We start from the raw sequence: 14,086 nt of genomic DNA on the forward strand, positions 1-14,086 counted from the left end.
CCCTACTGGGCAACAGAACACTGAGACTTATGTTGCTTTTTTTTTAATGGCTAAGTATTATCATCTTGAGGCTGGGACATAATGATCTTAGGATGTACCTGCCTAGTTTTGTACCCTTAAGGGATTAAATTATTTGGGGGAAATCCCAAATAATCACCTTGTAGAACCTTTCAGGTCTCCCTCTGCCCCGGGGGAGCTGGCGACTGAGCTCTCTGTATCTGTAAGTCCCAATGAAAAGGTGGATAAGGGGAACGGTGCAGGCTGTGTGATTCATAGCCACCCACTGTGATTCCTGGCTGACTGTGCTCTGCTCCTAGCTTGTTGAGAGCCATTCTGCAGGTGGCCACAGGAGCTTAGGAGTGCACCCCCTCCGTGATCCCTAGGCTCGTGGGATGGATTGCAGGACTGTAGCCACACCCGTCCACCCGCAGGACCATCGGCTGTTCTGGTTTTGGGGGCTCTTACCAGTGGTCTGCCATCTCATCTGCGTCCCCTTTTACGATGGAGATCTGGTGTCTCATCTTTGCGATGTCCTTTTGGAAACTGGAGACAAGGACGAAGGAGTGGAACTTCTGGAAACCCCTCTCTTCCTGGCGCCTGCGAGGTTGTGTGAGACAGAGGGAGACGCATCAGCCCTCCCCCCCCCCCACTGTAATGTCTAGGCTGCCCTTCGAGATCAGACTTAACACCTTTACTCCCTGAGGCCCTTCTTGGTGCTCTCAGCTGTGTGTGTGTGTGTGTGTGTGTGTATGTGTGTGTGTGTGTGTGTGTGCACACATGCACCATTCTGGGGCTTGAACGAATGGCCTGCGTGCTGTCCCTGAGCTTCTTTTGCTCAATCCAATGCTCTACCACTTGAGCTGCAGCTGAACTTTCAGCACTTTTTTGGGGGGGGGTGGGTGGGAAGGGTAGGTGTATTTTATTTTATTTTATTAGAGGTATGAGTCTCATGGACTTTGCTGCCCAGGCTGACTGCAAACCACCATTCTCAGTTCTCAGCCTCCTGAGTTGCTAAGATTATAGGAGTGAGCCACAGCCTGGCTTCTCAGCTACTTTAAAAATTATGCCCTGGCTTTTGGCGCAACGTGAGATGGTGCTCTCCAAGGTCCTGAAACGAGTTCCTTGCTTAAACAAACCTGCTTTTATATAATCACATCAGACCCCTGTTTATGAAGCTCAGTGACTTTCCTTTTACTACTAACAAATTACTCTGTGAGCAACATGTCCCTCGCTCAGAATGCTCATTCCCTACTGCATTGTCTAGCTTCATCAGCATGCCTGCAATCTTCTTATGCTTCAAGCTTGTGTCTCTGAGACAAAGTTGAAACTCCACCGCAGGAGGTAAAGCCTTTTGTGATCTGGCCTCTGCTTGGCTGGCTCTCTGATCGTCTTGCAAGCAGCCTGGGCCCCAGCTGCACCTGGCTAGTGGCAGTTCCCTGCCTCCTGTTCCCTGCCTCCCCTGAGCCCTTTCAGGCCTCTGAGACTTTGCTGTTGCCTTCCCTTGGAACTCTCTTCCCTCTTAATTCTCTGCCATGGCTCTTTGAGTTTAAGTTTACCTTTACTATGTTGCTGTGTAGGGCACCTTTGGCAAGAGAGTGCTGATGAGCCCCCTTTTATCATCTATAAAGTGGGTCTACTAGTGGCAGTGTAGGCTTGTGGTAAGGAGTAAATGGTGCGTTGTCTTCTGTGGCTGGTACTTGGATCTCTGGAGCACACCGACAAATACAGCCCCTGGGAAGCATGCCCGTGTCTTCATTCAAGTGAACATGTTTTTCCCAGAAAGACTGTTCCGGTGGCTGTTCTGGGTCAGGGATTGCATCTAGTTTTGTTTTGTTTTTTTTTTTTCCCCTCTGTTCTTTTTGCCACCCTATGTGGTTTCTCCATCTCCCCATCTCTGTCCCACACTAGACTCGGGGCTCCTGGAGGAGGAGGGCCATCCTGTGAGGATCAGGTGCACAGGACCCCTGAGGGGTGGGGTGGGGGAGATGCTCCCTGCAGCCAGCAGTGGACTGGTTGGTGGGATGCTAGAGGAGGAGAGGAAAGATTCCAGCAGCCTCTGTTGACCTTCACATTAAGTTTAACTCTTGACATTTGCAGCTGAGCGTGATAGAGCCGTCACTGCCACGCTCGCTCCTGCTCAAATTCCACGTGGCCCTGCTTGCCTTGGGGCTTTGTGTGCACTTTGCCTGCCACACTCCTTCCTCCCACTCGCCCTCTGGGTCTTCCTAGTCACCTCCTGAAGGTGGACTTCCGGGATCACCCAGACTTCATTTCTCCCTCCCTCCCTCTTTGCCTCCCTCCCTCTCTCTTTTCCTCCCTTCCTCTCCCTCTTCTTCCTCCTTCCCTCCTCTTCCTTTTCCTTCTTCTTTTGGCAGTACTGGCGTTTGCTTGCACCCAGGGCCTTGAGCTTGCTAGGCAAATGTTCTACCACTCGAATCACACCCCTGCCTCCCCTTTCCTCCCTCTCCATCTCTCTCTTTTTTTTTATCTCTCCCCTTCCCTTCCATCTCCTCCTCCCCACCTTCTCCTCTCCCTGTTCCTACCTCCTCTCTCTCTCCTTCCATCTCCCCCTGACAAAACACCTGTTCTCTTCCTGTGTGGAATGGTTATCAGTGGTACTTCTGTATTTATAGATGTATTCTGTTTCTGCCCATATCTTCCCAGGAGCTGCTCAGCTTCCTGAGGGCCGGGGGGAGTCCTTCCTGTCTCTGCTCTTGTCCCAGCGCCTGGAGCCCAGTGGCCACACGGCAGACACAGGGTGAGCGAACTGGACGCACGTATGCCCTTACTTCATGAAAATCTCCATCTTGTCCTGCAGGCAGTAGCTGGCCTCCTGGGCTACGCTGTAAAACTTGGCCCTCATGAGGCTGCAGACCCCGCTCTTAGACTGGATGAAGTCCCGGTTCGTTCGGCTGTAAGCACAGGGAAGAAGAGCTTGGGAGTGGGAGGGTTAGGGGATGCCCCATAGCCTTGCGGGGCTCACTCTGGCCTCGCTGGGGCCACCATGCGGGGCCGTGGGGATCTCCACCTTCACCCCGGAGCCTTCCTCAGTGTCTCCAGGGATCTAGGGAGGATGGGTCTTCCCAGCAGCCCCAGTCTGGGTTCCAGACCCTTCTTCACGGAGCACACCATGAGACAGCAGCCAGGCGGAGGACAGCAGGACAGCCAGGGCTGGGGATTCACGCTCGTCTCCAGCATCCACCTGAGTTTGTTACCATGTGGCTGCTGGCAAGACCCCTCTGTGGCCCAGCCTCCGCCCCTCTGTGAACCGGGCGAATGCCGCTGCCTCACCAGGACGCTCTTGGCTTCAGAGGGGCACCCTGCCAGCGACTGCATTCTCGCTCAGCCTCTCGGATGGCCTGTCCCTCTGTGCTACCCGTGGCTCCGGGGAGGCCCTTTGCGTACCACCGGGGAGAGGCCCTCCCGGCTTACCCTTTCCACTTCTTCTGGACCATCTGGGAGTGGCTGTCCATGCTGGTGGTGCTGGACCTCTCGCTGCAACACCAAGGGATGGTTTTCAGTTGTCGTCATCTACGACTACAGCACCGCGCTGGCTGACCTCCAGCATTGGAGCAGGGAAGGCCCTTCAGCCCAGTGCCTGCCCCCACACGCTTTGTCTTCCTTCCTGCCGCTCTTGCGGAGCGCTCTGCATGGAAGACACTCCCCTTGTCCTCCTCCCACCCACTCAGGCCCCACGCGCTTGAATGGTCGCCGTGAGTCCTGCAGACCTGGACTCTACAGCCCAGGGTGGACCTGCTTTGTGCACCATCACGAGTCCGTGTTTTCTACATGCTTCATCTGGAGAATGGCTTTGGCTTGGCCCTTTCCATTCTCCTCTCTGTACCCAACACTTAACACCGGGCCAGGTGCCTCTTTGGGTTCTGTCTGTGCTGCCTTTGGTCTTCCTGACCTCAGACTGCCTGTTAGTTCTATATGGGACCCTAGCTCTGCTTTGGAGGTGGGCAGAGCTAGAGTCAGAGCCCAGCCCAGCAGGCCCAGCCCATCGCTGAGCAACCCTCCGGCGTCTCGGCCTGTCATGGCGGCTGGCTCTTTCTGCTGTGGACCAACTCAATCCCTTGCGCAGCAGTCCTGTTCTGTGATGGTCCGGGTAGGGTTTATGGTGGGTGGAGAGGATGAAGGGCCCTCCCTCAGCCTTACATCTCTCCTTCATTTTTCCCTCTCGGATTCTCCTTTAGTTCTCCAAGTCCTAAACACCACAGCCTAGCACCTGCTCTTCCTTCCTGTCCCTCTTTGTTTCTTCCAAATATTTGGGCAAATGACTCGAGCCCTTCCGCCGTGTGGTCCCAGAGGTTGATGTGTGCCTCACCCTTTCCTTGGGGCTTCTTTAGGCGGCGGGCAGCTCTGGTCTCCTCTTGGAGCCCTCCCGCACAGGAAGGGCCCTGGCGTTTGCTGCCCCTCCTCGAGACTCACGGAGCTAGGTCTAGAGGTCTAATGCCCGGTAGGCCACAGGTGGGCGTCACCCTGCTTGGATGGGACTCAGGGCTCCAGAATAAGATCCGGAAGGCCTTGCTTTTGGATACCACCCAGCTGCCCCGATGCCTGCACAAGAATCTTGTGGGGAGCCGTGTTGGCTCAGAGGTTCTGCTTGTAGTAGTTCCATTTCTTCTCTCCTAGCACTTTGGTGGTGGCTCCGAGGCAGTGGGAGGTGAAGGAAGCAGACTTGTTAACTGCTAATAAACAAACAAACTACAGACGATCCCTTTCCCCTCCTTACTCTTTCCTTCCCTTGTCCCTCCTGGAGTTCAGCCACTCTCTTTGGTCAGTGCCTCTAAGCGTCCTCTGGTCTCAGGCCCTTTGCACACATTATCCCTTTGCTGGAACATCATGCCCACCCTCCCCCCACCCCTGCACCAAAGAATTGAGACAGTTCTTTGTTTAAATACTAAGTAATCCAGTCTTGGTTAGAACCCTCATCCCAAAAGTCCTCCCAGCTCTCCCTACTTTTTCTTCAGAAGATTTCCACGGTCATAATGTTACGGCCAACGATGGGATTATTTGAGGGAGGCTTGACACCTTTATTAAATTAGCAGCTCTTACACACGGGCAGAATTCAAGGGGCCCGCAAATGGAGATGGAGCCACAAGCTTCATCTTTTATCTTAACTGTCCCATAACTGAAATGGAAACCATAGGTATTTGCATATCGTAATTGTGGGAGGTATTTTGAAGAATCATTTATACTCAGTGCTAATCTAAAATTACAGTAGTTATTAGACCTGCTGTTAAGTCTTATTATATAATGCATTGCTTAAAGAAGCTCCGAGATTACTCTGTTCCAAATTGGGTTGTAATATAGTCATCTATATTACTATAGCTATCTTGGTAATCCTTTGTAATTCATTGTTCACTCTTAGAACATTCTCTGGAAAGGAATTCAGAGGCTTCCTTGGACAGTTTAAGGTCCCAAGGCACAAAAGCAGTCCAGAAGCGAATCCACGAGGCAGAAATGCGTTTGCTGCAAGAGCCTTAAAACCAAGCCCTGTTCCTGTCACAGAGAGACAACCTCCCCAAGCAGAGTGGGAGTGGGGATTCACTTAAGAGTCAGGCTTTCCTGGCCCATCTGCATGAGTCCACAGCATCAGGCTGAGACTGCAGACATGCAGAATGAAATCTATTAAAAGCAACAACAGCAACAACCACCCGGAAGGGTGGTCCTGTGCCTTGCCCTCCCCCTGGCCTCTCAGCCACCAGCTCTGTGGAGTGATGGGCGCTTATTGGAGAGAAGATCAGGAAGGAAGGGGCTTGTTTTCTGCAGGGGTCACAAGGAGAGGGTTCTCCCCCCCCCTGCCCCTTCCCATGGCCTGGTGCCTCCCCAGCCACTCTGTCGCAGGCTTTGGGGCTTCCTACCTTGACTTGACCGGCGTCTGTCCCTCCTTCAAGGCGGAATCGCTCTTGGTTTGCTTGAGCACAGACAGGATGCTGCAGGGTGAGGGGAGGCTTTTATTCACAGGGCCCTCGAGGGCAAGATGCTCCCACGGCAGCCAGTGCCCCGGATGAAGGGCTCCACTTCCCAGAGCCGCCTGCCACACTGTCACCCGGGCAGTGCTGAGCACGCAGGGCCGAGAGCGGCACCCCAAGCCTGTGCCTCACACATGCACCCCCAGAATCTCAATCTTACACCCCCCCACACACCTCCATGCCTTACATAGCCAAATTCCACACATGCCCATGTAGAATTCTACACACATGCATGCAGCTGGAATCCTCCCTCACCCCTAGAATCACATATGCACCCACATTTGTGCCCATACCCACCCTAGAACCACACATGACAGTTCCCAGAATCACACACATGCCCAGTGGGATCAAACATACACATGTCCCTAAAACCACACATACATGTGCATAGCTCTAGAGTCACAACATAACTCCTTTAGATTGCACATGCCACATAATTATACCCGTGCAGCAGAATTCCAAATACACACACACATGTAGAATTTCACACACAAGCATACACCTGGAATTAAATACATGACTCCTATATTACACACAGAGACACCAGATCTACTATCACTCTCTGAAGCAGTATCCCCTCGAAGTTCGTGTTAAAAAAAACACCCCAAAATCACAGCTAGCCAGCCAGGTACTGGTGGCCATAATCCTAGCTATTCAGGGAGCTGAGATTTGAGGACAGTGGTTCAAAGCTGGCTGGGATAGGAAAGTCCTTGAGACTCTTATTTCCAACTAACCAGCAAAAAGCCAGAAGTGGAGCTGTGGCTCAAGTGGTAGAGTGCCAGCCTTGAGTGAAAAAGCTCAGGGACAGCATCAGGGCCTTGAGTTCAAGTGCCAGGACCCTCACAAAAAAACAAAAACAAACAAAACCCAACAGAGCTGCCCTGGGAGATGGTGCGATGGTGTTGGGCAGTCTGGGGAGAGGTCCAGACGGCCGTAGTTTTCACAAGGACCAGAAGCAGACTCGGGTCCTTGGGGACAGTTTGGGAACCCCAGTGGAAGGTTTTGAGTAAAAGTCGTCTTTGTCAGGGCCAGCCCGGCCTGGGGAGCAGGGCTGGTGAGGCTGATTGCTTCCCAGGTTCTCGGCCCCCAGGGTTCCGGGCTGCCTGGACTGGAGCAGCTTCTGCGAGGACAGAGAGTGAACCTGCACCCCTGTGGCCCCTGCACCCCTGCACCCCTGCAGTCCCTGCACCCCTGCACCCCTGCAGCCCCTGCACCCCTGCGGCCCCTGCACCCCTGCGGCCCCTGCACCCCTGCGGCCCCTGCACCCCTGCACCCCTGCGGCCCCTGCAACCCTGCGGCCCCTGCACCCCTGAGGTCCCTGCACCCCTGCACCCCTGTAGTCCCTGCACCCCTGCAGTCCCTGCACCCCTGCAGTCCCTGCACCCTGCACCCCTGCAGCCCCTGTACCCCTGCAGTCCCTGCACCCCTGCACCCCTGCAGTCCCTGCGGCCCCTGCACCCCTGCACCCCTGCACCCCTGAGGTCCCTGCAGCCCTGCAGTCCCTGCACCCCTGCAGTCCCTGCACCCCTGCAGTCCCTGCACCCCTGTAGTCCCTGCACCCCTGCGGCCCCTGCACCCCTGCGGCCCCTGCACCCCTGCGGCCCCTGCACCCCTGCGGCCCTTGCACCCCTGCGGCCCCTGCACCCCTGCGGCCCTTGCACCCCTGTAGTCCCTGCACCCCTGAGGTCCCTGCAGCCCCTGCACCCCTATACCCCTGAGGTCCCTGCAGCCCTGCAGCCCCTGCACCCCTGTACCCCTGTAGTCCCTGCACCCCTGCGGCCCCTGCACCCCTGTGGCCCCTGTGGCCTGTGCATCCCTGCAGTCCCTGCACCCCTGTAGTCCCTGCACCCCTGTAGTCCCTGCACCCCTGCGGCCCTGCACCCCTGCGGCCCTGCACCCCTGTGGCCCCTGCAGCCCTGCAGCCCCTGCACCCCTACACCCCTGTGGTCTCTGCACCCCTGTAGTCCCTGCACCCCTGTAGTCCCTGCACCCCTGTAGTCCCTGCACCCCTGCGGCCCTGCACCCCTGTGGCCCCTGCAGCCCTGCAGCCCCTGCACCCCTACACCCCTGTGGTCTCTGTATCCCTGTGGCCCCTGCACCCCTGTGGTCCCTGCACCCCTGCGGTCTCTGCACCCCTGTGGCCCCGTGGAGGCCTGGATGTTGGCTGCCTTTGAGAGACGCAGGAGGGGTTTGCGTCCCCAGCCATTTCGAGGGAGGGAAGTCGCCCCGGCTCGTCATCGCAGTTGTCTTGTCGTGACATATGATGCTGAGGCCACCAGATGGGTCTCCAGAGAGCCAGGCTCAAGTCCCCATGGTGCCATAAACAACCATGCCAGGGTAAACAGAGGCTCCCACGTCAGATGAACGCCTTCTCTCACCACATGCCATTTCCACAACATGCCTGCTTGACAAAGAGAGTATCACTGAGTCTCCACTAAAACCATGTCCGATGGGTCACACTTCATTATATAGAGCGGGGGATCGGCTCAGAGAGGTAAAGCAAGTTACCCAGCATCACACAGCAATGATTGATGGAGTGGAAGTTGCCCCCAGTCCAGTTGGCTCCAAAGCCAATGCAGCGATGTTACACAGTATCTTTTTTTTTAATAGACAAGGAAACAAGAATGGAGGTTTAGAGAATGGCTGAGGGCGCAAGGTTTGGGACCCCAAGCCGGTGCTCACGCTCGGAGCTGTTGCAAAAGAAGAGATCTCACAGAGCCCATCGCTGCCAAATCAGGGGCTTCCTGGGCCAGCACTGGTCTGAGTGCCCCCAGGAGCCACCCCCAGCAGCCCAATTCCCATCCTGTCTGCGGTGGCAGGCCTGAATCTATCATTCTGCGGTAGAGGCGGGGCATGATGCATGGCCGGCGCTGGCTGAACTGTAATTACCGTAATAACCATCACCCATAAGTCACAGCCCGCACCCCGGTGGGCCGCGGGCGATGATGAACCACTTCTACCGACTCATTTGTTTCCAGGAAGTAATTGCTTGCTCAGAGGGACCCACATTCAGCTGTGGGCTGAGCTCTGCCCGAGACTCGGGGGGCAGGAGCCCCCCATCTCCCCACACCAGGCTTTCTCCTGGGAGGATGGCACCTCGGGTTTGAGTCTGGCACTGATGCCCCCATTGCTGGCTTGGCGCTTCAAAGGATGCCCGTGCACTTGGTATAAGAGCCGGGTGGTGTGAGCCAGGCGGTATGAGGCCCCGAGGTGAGATTCCGCAGGCCAGCCTGTGCCGCTCTGCAGCTCCCCTTTGGCTGCATTGCCAGTCAGGGGGGCCACGACTTTCTGGCCCTCATGGCTCTTTCTGGCCACGTCTGCACGTGGCGGCCTGTTGACTCCTTCCTGGCCTTTTGGAGCCTGGGCCTTGGACTTGGCTTGTCTTCCCACCTCATCCGAATCTCAGCTTCGCCTTTCTTACCAGGAAAGCAGAAGCAGATCCCATTTGCATCCCGAGCCAGGACAATGCGCCTGTCGATTTGTTTAATTTGTTTTGTGGGTCTGGGGGAGTCATCTCAGGGCCTGTGTGTGTGAGGTAAGGGCTCTGCTGCTTGAGCCACGCTTCCCAGTTCTTCTGTTGCTTTTTCAGATGATTGCATGCTTTTGCTCAGGCTGGCTTCAGACTTTGATTCTCCTACCTCCACTTCCTGTGATTCTCCTACCTCTGCCTTCCGAGTAGCTAGATTACAGGTGTTTGTGCCACTATGCCTTGCTTAGGGTTGAGATAGGGCCTTGTTGAATTCCCCGCTCCCCCTCTCCCCAGGCTGGCCTCAAGTCACAAAAATACTCCTATGGTTACCTTCTGAGTTACCTGGGATTATAGGTGTGTAGCACCACACCCAGCTCTAATGCATTTACTATTGTTTTTTTAATCTCATTTTTTCCAAGCTTACTTTCCCTAACATTTCTCCCAAGGACAACCGATACGTGCTCTAAACATGTCCATACGTGTTCACCCAAAGAATGAATTTTTTAAAATCTTAGGACTTCCCACAAGTCACAGTGTCAAGGTCTTGAAATGAGGAAGATCTGGATCTGAGTCGTGACGATACCTGTGTTGCCTTGGGGAGGTCCCTCAGCCTCTCTGAGCTTTGTTCTCTTATTTGTGAAATAAAGTTTATCGCACCTACCTTGCAGAGTTGCTCTAGAAACCCAGAGGTCTGTGCACAGGAACAAAGTCAATAGCTCCAAGCTTGTCACAGAGAAGACCCCAATCACCAGCAACTGCTATGGTTAGTTTTAGCACCGGGTGTGTCGGGGTGCGCTGGCTCCACCCCCTGTCTGAGGGGTGAAGAGAACCCACCTGGGAGCTTTCCTTTGCATTTCGTTCTCCAACAACATTGACCTTTTGGCATCTTCTCGAACCATCTCCAGAAGCTTCTGCAGATCTGATGGAAACACGAGAGGTCACTCTTGACCTTGAGCCAAGGTGGCTCACGGCTGGGCCCAGTTCTTAGCCTGGGGGTTGAGCGGGTGGGGCGCTTGGGGTCTCAGCCAGTAGTTGCCAAATGAATAAGCGAAGAACTCGTGGGAAGGGGGGAGCCGGGGAGATGATGTGCTGGGTCTAGGCCTTGGTGAAGATGCCAACACCAGAGCAGGGGTCTTCCACCCTGCGGCAGGTGCCTGTGGCCAGGCTGGAGCTCGAGCTCAGGTCCTAATAGTCATGCTTAGAAGACCCCTCAAAAGCTAGAACCCGTGCCCGCCAAGATCACCCATGTCTAGCCTCGCTTGGATGTCATCCCTGGGGCCGTAGCCATGGGGGGGGGGGGGGGGGGGGGGGGGGTTTCGACCGCCAGCCGACGTGTTGGGGCTGCAGGGGGGGAGGGGGAGGAGGAGCGGGCTGCAGGAAGCATCAGCATTCGGCCGTTTTCTACTTCATTCCCAGGTACCCTGTGCGCCATTCTGTTTTACCTGAGTCTAACCTTTATTTCTGCTTTATCACCCTCACATTCCCTACTGCCACATCTCTACGAATCTCCTGTGTCATGGGCGCGCACGCATGTGTGTGTGTGTGTGTTCAGAAGTCTATTCATATAAGAGCTCTGCTTTCCTCCCTTCTCTTGGGAGCCATGCAGTAGCAACCGACGCCTTGGCGTCTCTCTACCCCGTCGCTAAGCAAGCCAGCCCAAGGGCGTGTGGATGCAGCCGGGGACCGCGGCGACTGGCACGCTGGGCGGCCTTCCCGCAAGGGCATGTGTAAAACTCCACAGTGGGAGCACCATGGATTCCTTACTTTTCTGCTTGCTGTGTGTCTGTGGGCAGGAAATGATGCCAACACAGGAGGAAAGGTGTGCGTGCGGGATCCTTGCAGGCCCAGATGCCTTGTGTTCCTGCGGCCCAGCACACACTGGTCCACAGCAGGTGCTGAGAGACGCATCACCACCATAGTCACTCCTCGGAGGGAAAGCCCTTCTCTTTTAGCCCCCACCCACACCCTTAACTTCCATCCTGTGTGTCTCGGCCCTGACAAGAGTAAATTTAATCTCCTAGCCTCTCCTTGGCTTCTCTAAAACCTCCTCACATTGATTTGGAATTCCTGTGTCTTGTTCTGAATGCTGCACCGTGTGGCCAGCCTCTCATTTTCTGGGCTGTGTAATGGCTTCTTGGTGGATCATGGGGGACAGCAGGCTGCGGCCTCTCATGGCCTGATCCCCTCCCCAAATCAATGACCAAGGATTCCCAGGAGTACACTGGGGGTGAGCAGAAGTAAGCTTTTGACTGGCTACCTTGTAGGGCTCTGAATATGACTGGAGGTTCCCTACAGCTCAGGGGAGAGATTTCTTAGTTAGGCGAGGGAAGAGGAAGACTGAGGTTTCAGGCATAATCACTTCCTGTGGTGGGGTTTTGTCCCCAAAGTCTTCTAACAAAATTCCTGTATACTAGCAACAGACAAATTGAGAAAGGGAATAGGAAAGCAATTCCATCCACAATAACCTGAAGAACACTAAAACACCTAGGCGTGAACTTAACCAAGGAAGTGAGGAACCTCTGTTAATGGAAACTCTAAAACCTTGGAGAAGAGAGTTGAAGAAGACACCAGAAGATGGAAAGATCTCCTGTGCTCACGGACTGGCAAGATGAATGTCATGAGATGGCCGTAGTGCCGAAAGCAATCTATAGAGCCCATAGGATGCCCTTCAAGCCCCAAGGTCATTCTTTACAGAAATAAAAAATAATAATCCAAAAACGCATACGGAGGCCTGAAAGATTCCGAGAAAGCAATCCTGAGTAAAAAGAACAATGCTGGAGGTAGCACAATATCAGACTTCACATTATACTCTAGAGCAGCAGTAACAAGAAGAGCCCAAAACAAACATGAAGACCAATGGAATAGAGCAGAGAGAATCCTGGAACCCTCGACGACTAAAATATAGCTACGGCCATCAAATTTTCAACAAAGGGGCCCCCCAAAACCCATAAATCTCTTCAACAGATGGTGCTGGCAGAGCCATTGGGAGCCTGAGACTGCACCACGGCCTCTCACCCTGTATGGAAACCAATCCCAAGTGGGTCAAAGAGCTCAAATAAAGACTTGAAACTTTAAATTGACTACAGGGAACCACAGGGAATGCGTTGGTAACCTTTTTTTTTTTTCTGAATAGGACCCCAGTTGCCCAGAAAACAGGAAGAGGAGTCCACCAGTGAGGAGACAATTGCCAGAACCAAGAGACGACCTATGTACGGGATGGGAGGAAATTCAGTTATTGTTGATTAGGGCTCACTTCCTTGCCAAGTACGCCTCTGGGCTGCGGTCCTCCTGTGTTGCCTTTCCTACCATGAGTGTAGCTGAGATGACGGGTGGTTGAGGTCTCTTCTGCATTAGCTGGCTTCTAACACACAATCCTCCTGTGCTCATCAGCTTCTGGCATGGCCAGGATGACAGGGACACACCCTGAGACGGTCTAATGGTCTCCAGAGCTGATTATTTTTGTTGTTGTTCTTTTGCCTGAGCTAGCCGCCTCCCAGTCTCAACTACGTGGAATTACACCTAGGAGATACTGATGTATTCAATTAAAAATCCATATTTAGGATTCAGAAAGGACCACTTGCCACCATGGGCTGTTCCCTCGGAGAACACATAATAAAATGTAGTTCTGGTCTCTGCCACATCAAAGGAAGGGGACCATGGGTGTCTCAGCGAAGTGTGTCTGGGGCCAGGACGGGGGGACTCTGGGAGACGCGAAGGCCGCCGTGCAGCGCGTGAGGGTCTGAGGTGGCACTTACGGATATGGAGGGGCTCGTCATCTGGCTTGGTTGAAGAGGATTCGTTATCCTCAACGTCTTTGCTGCCAGTCGCCGGGGTAACCACGCTTGGGAGCTCATCAGAACCAGGGTTCACAGAGACCATGCTGCTCTGGGGAGAAGACCCCCCGCTGGTCCGAGACAGGCTGAGGGTGGAGCCTCGCCGGCTTGGCTTTCTGGCGGTGATGCGCATTATAGGGATTTTGAATTTCTTGGTCTGAAGGAAAGGGAAAGAGGGATGTTAGAATGGAAGGAAAAAGGTTGGAAGGAGGAAAGAAAGGGAGGAGCAAGGCAGGCAAAAATGAAGGAAGGCAGAAAGGAAGGAAGAAGGGAGAGAGAAAAGAAGGAAGGAAGGATGGAGATGGGAAGGAAGGATGGAGGCTGGGAGAAAGGAAAGAAGGAAAAAGAAGGAGGGAGAGTATAATTAGGGGAGGAAGGAAAGATGAGAGGAAAGGAGGAAGGGAGGAAGGGAGATGGTTGAGGGACAGAGGAAGGAAAGAAAAAAGAGAATTCCTCCTAAACATCGTGAGCTATAGCCTGGGTTGTGAGTGACCTTTTGTTATAAATCAAGGTCATTGAAAGACGTGTGTTCTCGGGAAGGCATGTCTCAGAGCCTCTTCTATTGAACAGCGTGGAGTTGTCCACACTGTCATGGCGGGGAGCTCGGCATGTCTTGCAGTGGTGTCTTGAGGCCCAGAACAGCCTTTGGTTGTTTCTTGAGCTAAACACCAGAGTCCACTTCTAACTGTAGAATAGCGTGGGTCTAACATCTTTCGCTGCACCTTGGGTTAGAGCCCACGAGGTGTCGATCGGCCTCACCGAGCCGATGCCTGGGCCAAAAGGGTGAAGGGAGGCATACGCCCGGC

At 54.2% G+C, this 14,086-nt stretch overlaps 1 protein-coding gene across 1 annotated transcript in view; it reads right to left on the reverse strand.

Moving 5' to 3' along the window:
- The window catches only part of Ccdc60 (coiled-coil domain containing 60), an 87,076-nt gene that overhangs the window by 3,169 nt on the left and 69,821 nt on the right, over positions 1-14,086 (reverse strand). The window contains exons 8-13 of the mRNA XM_013014292.1: positions 13,203-13,437; positions 10,282-10,366; positions 5,868-5,939; positions 3,433-3,495; positions 2,790-2,912; positions 466-597 (exon numbers count right to left, since the gene is read on the reverse strand). Coding sequence (XP_012869746.1) covers positions 466-597; positions 2,790-2,912; positions 3,433-3,495; positions 5,868-5,939; positions 10,282-10,366; positions 13,203-13,437 — 710 coding nt within the window. The remainder of the gene's footprint in view (positions 1-465; positions 598-2,789; positions 2,913-3,432; positions 3,496-5,867; positions 5,940-10,281; positions 10,367-13,202; positions 13,438-14,086) is intronic.

Source organism: Dipodomys ordii, unplaced genomic scaffold (genome assembly GCF_000151885.1).
Source record: "Dipodomys ordii isolate 6190 unplaced genomic scaffold, Dord_2.0 Scaffold23, whole genome shotgun sequence".
Lineage (NCBI taxonomy): Eukaryota > Metazoa > Chordata > Mammalia > Rodentia > Heteromyidae > Dipodomys > Dipodomys ordii.